This window comes from Haliaeetus albicilla, chromosome 11, assembly GCF_947461875.1.
Source record: "Haliaeetus albicilla chromosome 11, bHalAlb1.1, whole genome shotgun sequence".
NCBI classification, from domain to species: domain Eukaryota; kingdom Metazoa; phylum Chordata; class Aves; order Accipitriformes; family Accipitridae; genus Haliaeetus; species Haliaeetus albicilla.
The window spans coordinates 17,824,618-17,838,583 of record NC_091493.1 but is presented as its reverse complement, the minus strand read 5'-3'; the positions used below and the strand labels follow the sequence as shown (position 1 = coordinate 17,838,583).

At 42.7% G+C, this 13,966-nt stretch overlaps 1 protein-coding gene across 9 annotated transcripts in view; it reads right to left on the bottom strand.

Moving 5' to 3' along the window:
* Positions 1-7,526: 7,526 nt before the first annotated feature.
* The window catches only part of NDST2 (N-deacetylase and N-sulfotransferase 2), a 140,250-nt gene continuing 133,810 nt past the window's right edge, over positions 7,527-13,966 (bottom strand). For all 9 annotated transcript variants that reach the window (XM_069796327.1, XM_069796328.1, XM_069796325.1 and 6 more), the window contains 5 exons: positions 13,054-13,228; positions 12,626-12,796; positions 11,176-11,285; positions 9,603-9,705; positions 7,527-9,446 (listed from right to left, as the gene is read on the bottom strand). In XM_069796327.1, coding sequence (XP_069652428.1) covers positions 9,321-9,446; positions 9,603-9,705; positions 11,176-11,285; positions 12,626-12,796; positions 13,054-13,228 — 685 coding nt within the window. In that variant the 3' untranslated portion in view covers positions 7,527-9,320. The remainder of the gene's footprint in view (positions 9,447-9,602; positions 9,706-11,175; positions 11,286-12,625; positions 12,797-13,053; positions 13,229-13,966) is intronic.

Below are 13,966 nucleotides of genomic sequence, written 5' to 3'. Positions count from 1 at the left end.
AGTGATATTGTGTGGTAATGCAGACCTTTGTATTTCCAAAATATTGTGCAAAACAGTAGCTGCTCACCCTTGATGCAATTGTTAAAGAAGGCTAGGGGTCTGTTACCATGCGTTTAGAGTTGTTTGGTAGACTATGCAAGATATCCAATAGGGATAGCATTGCAGAAAATTAATTTTAGAAAGCTTTTGTTTTTATGCCAAGGAAATTTAAAAGGCTACTGCTATTTGTAAGCATAGAAGCACATAAATTTCAGGGCTTTTAAAACTGGAAGTCAGATGGTTGATGGATGTTAAGAATCCATTTCTCAGTAGTAACGTATTTTGCTTCTTACTTGGGTTTAGCCAATGACAACGGGGAGCTTTTTGTTTCTGCAAGCTAGAAATATGTGCCTGTTTGTATTTGATATTTGCAATGATACTCTTAAAAAATAAACAATCTAGCTCATAGGCATAGGGCAAAACAGATGAATGGGCTCCTTTGGTTTGACTTTGTGTACTGCACAGGCCAGAGAGCGTGACTGAGGTTCCTCTACTTCTGATTGTGCAACAGTAACTATTTAAAGATCTCCTTAGGGCCCCTGGTATTCCTCCATAAGGCATCTAGTTACATGCTAGTTATAAATGCTGATGTTCGTAAGAATGTGTTAAGTTTTGTGGGTTTTAAACTAAACTCCATGTTGATTATGAGCTGCCTGTTACTGGGCAAAACTCCTGGATTTGACTGAAGAGCACAGCCTGATGTCTGGAAGGTTTAGGTTCCTGGAGCACTTTCTGTGCTCTCTGGTTCTTGCATGTTCAGAACTGGGAAAGGAGTTCAGAGAGAAATTATTTTTCTAATAAAGTCTAATATTTTCCTTTCTACTGCTTATAGGATAAAATTAGGGGAAAAGAGGGGAGCATCTTCTAGAAGGAAAGAAGTAGAAGTCAAATGGGCAAAAGAGCTGAACGTGTTAAATATCAGGAGCAGAAGTGACTGTTACTGCATTGAGGATTCAGACTGAATAGGGAAATGAAATGGCAGAGCCTTATCTGTGATATCTATTAGAAGACTACACTTAGATCCTGAGCAGGCAAGTTTTCAGACTACTGTAATTAAAAAACACCAGGAACATGAAAGCACTGTAACCAGTATCCTTGTTTTGGGAAAATACAGTGGAGCTGCTTACCGTGAGGTTAGAATGGACGTTATCTGGAAGTGTACTTGCTTTCATTCTGTGTAGTCCCCATAAAGACCGTAACAGAAAAGAAATCCCAATGCCCATTATCTTTCACTGTGCTCAAAACTTTCTCTCTTTGGTTATTTTACCCATTCTAGCCCTCATACAGATTGCACTGCTTCCATATGACAGACCCAGAGTTGTCTTCCAGCAGCTGCAGAGCCCAAACAGAGGAAGAGCCAGGGAATCTCACCTCAGGCTGACATTGATTGAACAAGCAGCTTGGTGGTATGAGGCACAGGTCGGTTGTTTCAGAATTTTCTAGTCCTTTCTCTGAAGAAATTCCTCAGAGTGAGCAGACAGAGATGGGAGCTGTGTGGAGGTGCTATACCCTCATTTATTCAGGTCTTCCAGAACACACTTTCAGTCTTGGATCTCTGCATCTGTTAATCTGTTGTTGTTCCTGAGCCATATCCCATGGAAATATATCTGAGCCAGGACAGGATAAAGTAGAAAGTGAGAAAGGAGATGGTGATGTTTTTTCTCGCCATGTGGCTGGGAGGTTCTTGAGGTATTTTTCTTTTATGAGAGATGAGATGAGCCCTGGTGGCCCCAGAAGCATTAATCTACTATTAAGGCAGAAAAATTATTAGCCAGTGCAGTCTTGTTAGTTTGGTCACTGTTCCAGGAATGGGGAAAATACTGAGGCTCAGAAGTTCTGAAAAAGACATTTCAGAAGATGACCTGTAAGAGAGCAGAGGTTGCAGCCAACTCAAATTTCCTTTGACTTCAGTTAATCCATGTGTTTTTTCACTCAGAGCAAATGTTCTCTAGGTCCTCACTCTTACCAGCAACACGTGAAGTAGCTGTAGTGAAGGGCAGCTGCCACAACAGCTGGATGCTTTAGAGCTCTTCTAGAAATGGTTTTACATAGCTGAGAAGCTGTTCTTTGTGTTGGCAACTACCTCTTCCCAGGCTGGGTAGCAAATGCTGAATTTAGTCAGTACTAATAGCGACAGGTATTTGTCTGGATAGGGCCTGGCCCCCACTTGCATGAAGACAGATGATATTCTGTGATGGGTTATTGCAATGGGTTATTGTCATGTTTGGTGAAGTCTAATTCACTGTCTGTTCCTTGAAGGTAAGACGAATGAGGTCTTCAGACTACTTCCTGTGTTCTCTGTTCACAATTACTTGCTTTCACTTGCCAGATTTGTTTCTTCTTGTGACCACAGGAATTGTACTTTCCCTTTCAGCTTTTAGTGTCTCTGGAAATAACAGCTCACTTCAGTGGGGAGTTGGAGAAGTCAAATTTGTACAGGTGCAGATGAAACCAGCTGAGAAATGGCTGATGTCTTTACTGCAAGATAGATGTAGGGCGGTTTTCACTGTCCTGCTAGTGTTGAAGATCAAACTGCTTAATAGTCCTAATTAGGGCATTGCACTAAGAGCAGCCTTGTACTCTGAGTTAACCCACTGTCTGCACTTGAAGTTTCATGGGTGCTTGAGCTAAACAATTTGGCATGGTGCACAGATGTGCATTTTGATGCTTTGTCCAAGAATGCAGATAAAAGAAGATGGTGTTCCAGTGTTAGGATACTTACAAGCAACTCCTTAAAGTTGGAAATTCCCTCTGTGTCTCATTTTATATATATCTCTCTCTCTATACAGTGGGGGCCATATATAAAAAAATGTCAGGGAGAGGGTGTGAGAAGATACAGATGAGGTACTGTAAGTGAAAGGGCCTTCCCCCCCGCCTCCCCTTTCCTGAGGACGTTAGTGGGTGGCCATGTAGTGTCTTTACCCTTGTCTTTACCCTTTACCCTTGTCTTTGTATGCACTCTTACCCTGTATCTGAGACAGCAGTGTTTCTAGAACTTAACCTGTTGATCCCTGCAGAGTTTCTGAGTGTTTAGGGGTAAAATCTTGGCATTAGTGTGGTTGGTAGACGACATGCCAACATTGCATCTGGACTTTTGGCTGTTTGGCTTGCTGGAAGGAATAGTGTGACTCTTGTTCTTATGGAATGGATAAAATAAAGGTTTTAGTCATTGCAAGCCTTATTCCTTGGAAGACATCTCGTGCTGCAGATAGCCTTTTTCTGTGTAGATCAGGCATGCCAACCTCTGAGAGGGTCGATTCCCCTCCTCCCTCTCTGGACATGCTCACCTACAACTATCTTTCTTGCCTGTGAAAGTTTTCCTTTGGAAGCACTTTCCAGGAATATGAGTTAGCAGAACAGTATTTGCCTTTGGACACTAAAGTGTCTTTACAGCCCATGAACAAGTTGAGTTGGAGTTGTCATCTGATGAAGCAACGTGCCTAGCAACAGGTACAGCTGCAGTTAGCCGAAAAGTGTGTTTCTGTCTAGTTTTCTTTACTGTTATTAATATTTATTTGGGATATGTATTTTCCATTCAGAAATAGCCTCCTGGGGAGTTGTTGAACCTAAACTGTTTAATTCTTTGCGTGGGTTTGGATTTTATCAAGCCTAGCACTGTTGTATTTTGGAGCAGAATACAGGCTTTTACTTTCCCAGCTTATTTAGCACTAGCTCGGCTATGGCTACACAGTGCTAGAGTGCACTGAACAGCCTTGCAAATGCCAGAGTCAATGGAAATGGAGTAAGTGTTGAAGTATCTATAAAGTTTATCACCACCTCCTGCTATAAATCAGTCAGCTGTAACAGGACATCAATTTGAAATTGTTTTATGTAGGAGTTGGGAAGTTGTATTTTTCTTACCTAGGCGATAAGAGAGGGGCAGGGTATTAAAATGAATTTTCTAGGATGCATCTGGGGGGAAGTGTGCTGAAACAGAAGTGTGCTTACAGTCTGCTACTGATGCCTTTCCTTTTTCCAGCTTAGTTTAAAAAAAAAAAAAAAAAAAAAGGCAGGTTGTGCCACGAGGACTTCTCAGCATTTGATGACCATGACTGTTGTATGACTGACTTTGCTTTTAAGCCCTACTGATAGAATGATTGGCTCTCAACTACAGTTTATTTATTATTTAGAATGTTTTGTGTTTTCTCTTTCTGTGCCCAAATTTAAGTGCCACATGACATGATTATGGTAAAGAGGGTCTTTCTTAAATAAAAACTTTTTGTTTTTTTTTAACTACCTCCCATCTCACTACCCCTCTGCCCGAGCACAATTCAAATGTGGCTTGTGAACTTCTTTCTGCTTCCTGTTTCCATTTTAAGGATACTTGCACTTGGGGCAGGGTAGTGGAGGCACCTGTCCAAGAGTGGCATTAATCTGTAAAAGCTGCATTAATCTGCAATAGCTTGGGGCTATTCTGTGCTAGGGTTTTTGTTTGAGCCTATGACTAGTTAATGCTTTTACTCAGGGGTATTGTCCAAATGGAAGCTTTGTGTGCTGTTAGAAGGTAACTTCACTACTGTATAGTGTTTCTTGTTGTTGTAAAGACAAGTGAGTGCTCTGTAAGCAAGTAAGTGACGTTTTTCTTGTTGGTGTTGCCTGCTTACAGTTATGGCATTCATTGCCGCACTGCACAATTTATTGCCATGAAGGGGATGTGAGCTACAAGATGGGGAAAATGCTGGAAATGCATTAAAAGTGTATTGTATATAGTACATGTACATAGATAGCATGCACTATGAATGGGGACTGGGTTCCCACAATTTCCTTCCATGTCATGCTTTACTTTTTGCCTCATTTAAGTCAGCCAGGAGAGCTTCTCTGTCAGGAAGTTGGGGGCTTAAAGGGCAGCCATTGTGCAGGGCCTTAGTGTCAACACATTGTTGTTCTAAGTCTTGAAATGCACCTTTTCCAATGACTTGAGGGGTTCTGAGATCAGCCTGATTTAAGATCATTTGTTACCATAGGTGAAATAAACATGAGCTGGGTTTCAGACTGCTGGGGCAGTGTCACCATTATGGATGTGCTCGTTTACAAGCATTTTGGAGACTGGCAAGTTGGTAAGTCTATATAGATGAGAATGGGAAGAAATCCACTCTTGAAAGCGAAAAATAGATGGATTAATAAATTATTTCTATATTATTCTCAAGAGCAGTGGAGATGAGTGTCGGGAATACTTTTTTTTGTAGCAAAACCAGCTTGCAAATTGTTTCCCAGAGGCAAGCATTAGTTCCTAATCTTAACAATGCTCAGTGTTTATGCTCCCCCCCCAACCCTTGCCTTTAAGAAAAAGGGGAAAGAAATAAACTGTAGGTAAAGCCCTGATGACTGGAGCAGAGGTACCAGAGCTCAAGCCATGTCTTGCTGTGTGATAGATGATACTATTCCTGGCTTGACGCAGCCTGCTGAAAACACGTGTGCCCATGCGTGTTTTAGCCTGTGTGTGTTTTAGCCTCTGTGTGTTAGCTCCTACTGTCTTGTTTTCTTGCTTGCAGCTGCACCATGTCAGCCAGGAGACACTCAGGATTCAGGCGGAGGGGGTGAACAGGTTTGTTTCAGATTCATGTGGCATGTTCAGTTGTGTTTGTTTGTCATTGCTTTTCTTGCCATGTTACTATTGATACAGCAAAATGACCGGCAAAGAATCAAGGATTCTCTTACCAACTGTGAGGGCTGAAAAACATCAGGATTTGATCAAGTTGCTTGTTAGATTCATATAGCTAGACTCTTGTGTGTTGTTCTGACTTCGGGAGCTGCAGACTTCTGCCTTTGTAGTGTTGTCATTAGTTGAAAACTGCAGATGTTTACATAGAGTTGATACATGCTGCCACCTAGAGAGACATTCTTCCAGTTCCCTTAAAAGGTCTTCACCCTATAGTTGAGACTCATACCAGTATTTCCTGTACCTAGTAGGAAGAGCTAGCAGCCTACTTTTAAGTATCTTCCCAATTCAATTCCAGAGGTTGTGTGTGAGTAGAAGTTCCAGCTTCATATGCTGAGCTTTCTTTTCTGAGGTTGGTGTATATAGATACTGATGGCTTTCTTAAAAAAAAAAAAAAAAAAAAAAAAAAAAATTGTATTGTTTGTTTTGCCAATTCTCACCTTTCATACACCCTTCTAGTTCTGAAGAGTGATATGACCTGGCTACTGTTTCTATTACAATTACATGCCTTTTTGATACCTGGGTCAAATCACTCCTTTTTAAATGGGTCAGTTTCCTATGTATTGGACTACAATTTTTAATACATTACAAAAAAATTTTCAGGTAATGTTTTGTGCTTACTGTTTTCCTTGTCTTAGAAGTGAACTGCTTACCATGAAGTCCTGTTACTAAAGAGTGAGGTAAGAAGATGAGGTTTATTTCCACTATCAAAATGAAGTGTGAGGGTCTGTAATGTGTAAGTGCCTAATGGGTCAGTATCCTAGTAACCAGTGTATCCTGCTAGAAAAGATGTTTTTGTTGGCTTTTTGGTATCACAGAGCTGCTGATATTTTAAGAGCTTCTCTTAGGAGGGGGTGTTTGTTTCCACAGCTTTGAAGAGATGTCTGGAAAGAAGGTAGTTTCTGCAGCAATGTACTGTCAGAGGGAGTTACCAGATTTGAAAATAACTCTTCATCAGCTAGATCAGATAAGGATGTCCCACATTTGGATCTGACCACAGCAGGTGATTTGTTTGCTGTTAGCACAAGCAGTAAGAACAAGCTGTCCTTTGCTGCCTTGAGTGAAGGACTATCATCAGTAAGCTAACCCTGACATTCAGTGAGCCCCTCCCAGCATTTATTCCTGATACCTTGATTCTTTTAATGTCTAAAACCATCTCCTCAAAGATGTACCATAGTCTGAGGTAAAGCATGAAGTAATTGTGTAAGTGAGCGATACCCTATAATGGATTAAGAGCAGGATACTGTGTTTAATAGAGCATCAGTAGCATTGGTCCTGGGATCCTCCTCCTCCTGTGGCAGCACGCAAAAATAGCTGCTCTGCTGCTGCTGTGTTTATTTGTGACGTGCTTGGTGAACTGAGAGCTGTAAGGCTGTTTTATAATGCTGACACAACTGTGACTATTTAAACAATGTTTTGCTTCCAGTTCAATGTAAGGTTGCTTATTAGTCTAGGTCTGCTGGCCGAGGCCAGGTGACAGAGCACACCTGGACAGGAGGTGCACAGCAAAGCTCTGTTGCTGCAGCACAGCAGCTGGAAACTACTGCAGAAGCCAGGGATGGCCCTAAAGCCATCACTAGTGCAAACCAGTAAGAATGACTCTCTTAAACTACAGGTTGTGTGCTATGCCAGCTTCTGCAAGCCTACAGGAGCACTTGCAGAGAAACAAGCCTTAGGACACTGTTTCTGTGTTGTTACAAATGTTAAGTTAAACACCTTTGTTGCCTTCCCAAATACCAGCTGTAAGGCCTGGAGTAGGTTCTTCTGTTTTTTCTTACCCTTCTACCAGCTTAGGTCCATGACATCACTCCAAGTCATCACAAAGAAGAAAAATAAGTAGTACATTTATTGATTCTCCACTTACTACTACTTCTAGCCTTTATTCAGACACTTGTGCTCAGCTTCGAGAGCCAAGAATTTCTTCATTATCATTCAATGTGAATGATGCTATACATGAATCCAGTGCAGGAAGTCAGGCTCTTCTCTCCACCAGGAATGAGAGAGGGGTTTCTAGTCTTTCTGTCCTTTTTTTGGCTGCACAAAATAACCCTTTCCAAGGGCACATGAAATAAAATACTATATTGCATACTATATACATTTACATACAACGGTAAATGCACCATTCATTCAGAAATACACAATACCTAAGGCTCAATGGAAAAGCTTGGTTGAAGCAACTTCTCTCTGGATAGGAGAAAAGGAGCTTATGACAGTTGTGGGAGTTTCCATAATCTGTGTTCATATGTCCTCTGTCCTCTGGAACTGCAGCAATCTCCAAGGACTATTGGTGCCTGGGAGGGAGTGGCGATGGCCCACACAATTCCAGAAGCCCATGGCTCAGTGACAGAAAACATGTACAACCATGATGGAGGATTTCCTCTGAGAATAATTATCCGGCAACTACAGGAGGAGGCAAAGCACCTTAGTGTACTTACTTGACTATGTGCAGAAGTAGTAAACTAAACAAACAGCCCCTTTTGGACATAGGAAACCACTTTAACTCTAAGCCTTCCCTTTATATCTGAACAATACTTTTAACTGCTTTTTGCTTTTCTCCTTTGATAGCAAGGGAATTAAAAGAGGTGCTAGCTATCAGCATATGTGGTAGGGGCCTTGGAGCTGTTGGAAAGAGAAAAACATTTTTTTTTTTTTTTTTTTTTTTTTTTTTTAAGCTGATCAGACATGGGGAACTGAATTGTCTGTTTTCAGCTGTATCAGCCTTATTTTACAATACCTGAGCTTTGCCTCCCCCGGCTGCTGTACTGCACTAACACATGCCTCCAGAGTGCTCTAAGGGGACATATGGCTCCTTGGTTATCTTTTGAAATGTCTAAAGTCCCTGCAGAGAAATACTTGCTGTGTTGCCACATATAGCAACCTTTTCCCTAAGAAAACAAATTAATTCTGTGTGTCACTATCTGCAGCTTTACCTTATCTCCCACTGCCCACTGACCCTTTGGACACTGGACACTGTATCACACCAACAATGCTGCAGGTAAGGAGAAACAATCTTACATCTATTACATCAGCCTCCAAGAAGGTGCAGTCCCCAGCAGCCACACACAGTGGCACTGTAAGTAATGATCATGGCCACTGTACCCTGCATGGGGAAGAACAAGGCATTCTTGTACCTTGCTGTTGCCAAACAGACTACTGGATAAAAGCTGGGGTTCACTGGACTAGATTCCCCTTTTATTAAGCTGCTGCTCTTTTCTCAGCAGTGGGCTCAATAGCTCACCTCTTAATAGCTTACTTCTGGACTCAGAAGAGTAATACATTAACCCTGCAGCTAGTCCCTGTTTCATATACTGAGAAGAATAATTTAAACAAAGTGTTAACCATGCTCTTTCCACTGCTCAAAGTAGGGCAGGTGTTCCAAATCCTTCCTGTAAGTAAAAGTCGAAGTGTAACACACCATTAATACTCAAGAATGTGACTTGCACTCCATGCCCCAGGGCAGTGTCAGAGGCAGGAGCCCTTCCCAATGATGGGGAAAGGCTCCACATGCACATTCTCTGCTCCTCCTCATTTGTCCAGTTGTTTTGGCTTGACAAGAGATGGCATCATAGCACACTTTGGAGCACCACACATCCCAATGGCACTGGGGGCAAGGGAGTCCCTCTCAGCTCCAGCTGGAGTTCTGCAGTTCCTCTCGGAGCCAGGTTGGAAGGGGCTGCCCAAGTCTGTTCATCAGCTTGGATAATTCAATGTTGTGCTCCCGGTAGAAGTCTCTTAGGAACAGCCGTGACTGTGTGGAAAACACAGACCACATTAGTGTGAAAGAAAATGTTACCCTCAACACATCCATAGGTAATCTAGGACACAGATGATAAGAAAATCCAGGTTGGTTTGCTGGGACGTTTCTACACCTCTTGCTGCCAACAGATTTGAGACAGTTACTCACCGAGGAATCCATATCAGGGTATTTTCTTCCTTTACTCTTTCCTAGGCATTTAGTTTTTCCTCCATCTAGCAGCTGGCACCAAAATCCTTTTGCTTCATCAAATCTGAAAAGGACACTTGTCTTTAAAAGATATGGCCACATGCCCAATTAGTAGCAGCAGAAATTAAGTAACTCCATAGGTATTTTCCATTTCAATGCTTTACAAATTGGGTTTGGGTTTTATTTATTTATTTGTGATATTGATTCCTTTTTTTTTAGCACTTGACTACTTTGACAAGAAATCCATTGCAACCATGACTGTTTCAGCTTTTTGCAAATTTCAGAGGTAATGTGGTGTTACAATATTTGTCTGTTAGGCTTGGGGTGGGGGGAGAATAATAATCAATGTTTTACTGTATGTAAATTCTTTTACATCTCCTCATGGAGAAGTATTAGAGAATCCCCCGACCATTTAAAGAGTCAGTTTTTCTTTTCTTGCTTAAACACAGGTATAAGGCAATGCTGGGAACCATGTCTGGTCTGGTCTGTCCTGTCTCCTCAATTGGCCAAAGGTGAGCCTGAGGTTTGAGCAAGTACCTCTACCAAACTCTGAGGCCAGCTGACCAATACCATTTATTTTCTGACCCTGGCTGAAGGTACCACCCAGTACCACTACTGTAAATAGTCCATTTACCATCACCACATGGGCTTCAGCAAGTAAGGCTTTCAAGTAATCTGCCATTTCTCTAAATCTGGCCTCCCCTGGGGAGCCACGTGACATCCCCTTGGAAAACAACTCTTTACTGTTAAAGGAAGGGACAACTGCCAATTGCCTACACACATGCGCACCACCCACTACCCTCAACTAGCATAGGCTGTGATAGCAGAGAAGATGGGAAAACAGGTTGCAGCTGCAAGGAACAATATTCAGGATCTCCAGTGGGCTTGCAGAGTTTTCACTGAAGACTGATATGTCCACAGTTCACCTTCAAATAGCAGTTAATCTATTCAGATTAATTGCACTTGCACTTTGGGCAGGATCACAGTAATGGCTGAGTAACATTCTTCAACTTAGTAACAGTAAGGTAGTGCCTCTGCTAACACTTCCTCAGATAGCTCTGGGCACCTGTCAACTCCATGCCTTCTGTAATAATAGGCTCTTTACCTCAAAGCTGTGCAATGTGTCCCTAATCTCCATCTGGTTGAAGATATGAGCAGCTCATCACACATTTTTTTATCATACCTCCTCTACTTTCTGTCAGATATAGGTATAACACAAAGCATAAGGAGTGCTAATAATTCCAGCACCTTTTCTGAAACCACAAAGACCAAATTGTAATTACTGCTGTGAGCAACTTCACGCTTCTCCATGACAGTGCCAAAAAACACCCCTTCCCCTATCATTTCTAGAAAGACTAAGCTATGATTCCAGTCTTGGCATAGCATCTCATGCTATCTGAACCTAATTTTAGGGTTAGGCATACCTCTGAAACCTTAGCAGGTCATGTAGTCAGAGCTAAGTATTCTTCCAATCAAGTGCTTATTAGTATCACACTTGGCTAAGAAAGCATCCTCCCCAAACCAATTTCCCTACCTGAGGGCCTGGGTGTAGTTAAAGAGCGGTGTAACTCCTAAGAACTTCTGGATGTTGTCCATTACAGAGGCAGGGTTCTGTCTCAGCTCCTGGCCATCCACAATGAGAAGCTGAAAAGAGAGCAGCTGCCTTAGCCTCTGACAGTTTGTGCTGAATGACATGCGAGAGCTTCCTGGATCTCAAAACTGCCCCTGGCCTTTGTGCGTATGAGTAAAGGCTGCCAAAGCCTGTTTATTCTAGAGCAACACGGTGAGGGGATATGGCCCGTTTGTCACCACAGATAGAGAAGTTTTGATACAGGCCACAAATACCATAAAACAGTAGATCATGACAGGCTTTGCTTAATAAACTTGCCTTTGGCCAAATGCCCTGTAACTAAGCACTAAGGCCCATCAGTAGCATGATTTATAGATTGTCTTTGGAAACCTCATGTATTCTTTTTTGATCTCAGCAGCCATTCTGCTAAGTATTCTTCTGTAACCTATGGTTATTCTCCTGTTACATGTATGATAGACAATAACAAATAACATTTGTGCTAATTAATTACCTATTTCAAAGAACAGAACAGAAAAATAGTCGCATGAACTGAAGTAGGAGACCCTGACCCACAGTAAGTACAAGGATGGTGTGTCTGGCTCTATTATTCCTCACAGCAGTAACCTCCAGGAATGAGGCAATGAGATAGAAGCCCAAGAATGTTTTCCCATGTCTCTTTTCAACTTGGCAGATCTGTCATGTATGGTTTAGGCTGCTGCTTTGTCAGAGAATAAGAGACTAAATGGGCATTATAAGCCTCTGCCAGATTACAGACTGTGAGGATAATCCCAGCAGCAGAAAGGAACTTGAAAGAACACATCCTGATTCACAGTGTGTTGGACAGTTTATAAATTTCTTGGGAATTTAGAGACAGTAACGATCTATACTGTCTATTAATTGACTTTTTCCACAAAACACAGAATCCTGACATCTCGGCACCAAAATTTCCCTTCAGCAGACAGCTAAAGGCTTCACAACACAGAAACTAACAAGTGACAGAGTCCAAGAGCCTCTCTCTAAACCCATGAAACTGCAGCAAGTAGCTGAACACTTACTTACTGGGCCTGAAGAGGGTCCCTGGGCTGCAGGCTGCCAAGATGAAAGGAAGGGAGTGCTAACACTGCTGTTCTTGCTGAACTTCTCAATATTGTGGAGCGGTCTGGGAGATCACAGTATCCCCCTGCACTCATTTACTTTTACAAATACAATAAAATGCAAAATTGGAGTATTCAAGCCTGATTTCTTATCAGCTCATAATAGGAAGAAGGAAGGAAGTGGTGGCTCTTGTTCCAAAAGACAAGATAGAAGGTGAAATGAAAACGGGGTGGGGGGGGCACATGCATGTGTTACAGTTTGTTCTCCTCTCCACTAAACCTGCAAGGGGCTCCACAAGAGCCTCTGTCAAACCTCCTACCTGCCCAGAGGGGTAGTATGTTAGCCAGCGCTCTAGGTGAGTTGAATACCAGCCAGGGAGCAGGCATCGGCTTTGCAGGTTGCGCAGTTCCTGAGGGGCCTGGGATTTCGCAGAGATCACTTGGTAGAAGGTATAATTGAGCGCCACAGGGTCATTGTGAGCACGCTGGTGCTGAAAAACGTAAGCTAAATTTAGGAGTAGGAACACAAAATTTTATCTATCACATCTCTGTGCAGACTCCACTCACTTGGCACAACCACCCATCAATGCCTTTGTCTGTAACTGTCCACACTCTGCAGGCAGCCTGCATCAAGTCCCCTGGCCCCTCTACGGGAACGGATCCATGGGCTTTAGGCCCTGGGCTTTCCACCTCACCCCACTGGAACGTCTCTCTGGCCCTCACCCACAGAACAGTGCAGCGAAGTTACCTGGTACCACGAATAGGCTCGGTCAGCAGGGTTGATTAGAACAGTAATGATTTTGGCTCGAGGCAGCAGGGCTGCACCACGTTTTGGTACCACCTCTGTGTCAAAGTAATTGGCACTCTTCTCAAACATGAAGTCTGTGCTGGCATTGGAGGGGATGGGAAAGAATTCCATGTACCTGCCGAACAGATGGGATGTTGGTGAGCAGCACAGCCCAACAAAGAAATGTCACATGACAAAATGATCTTGTGCCTCTTCAACAGATACAGTTTGCAGAACAACTGCACCTCCCCAGTAATGCAATGAATGGGCAAACAGGTGCAGAGCTGGCAGAGAAATGACTTGGAAAGGGGTGGTGGAGCACAACATAGAAAGTTGGAGATCATAAAAGGCTAAGAAAGTCTTTTGCTGAGAGTGTGTTCCCCAAGTCCTTAGTGGAAGGAAAAGGCTGAGAGTAGGGTACTAGTTGCACGCTCTACAGAAAAGAGGTTTTGTCCAAAAGTAAGGTCAGAATCAGCTGCCTGCCCTGCCACTGACCGTTTGTTTAAACCCATCTAAATCATTTGTCTCTTTGTACCTCGGTCCATAGCTGAGATGCAGGGTAAAGAGCTCTGCTCTGCCTCACAGGAGCTTGTCAAATTAGTAAAGTGGAAACTGTAACATATTCAAGTAATGGTAGGGTAGAGGGTAATGGGGAGACAGGGCACTGTAAAAGCACTGGAAGACTGGTCTCTGCTGAAATTTAAGCTGTACAATGAACTCGAATTCCATGCCAAACACAAAGATTCTCCTCTTGCATGTGATGCTACACTCAAATCAAGTTGAGTGACTTTTCCAGGGGATGCACATAAAAGCCTACGCTTTTGAGGCCCATCTGTCAGCTAGTGCAACTGCTCTGTTGTGCTTGACTCGGAAC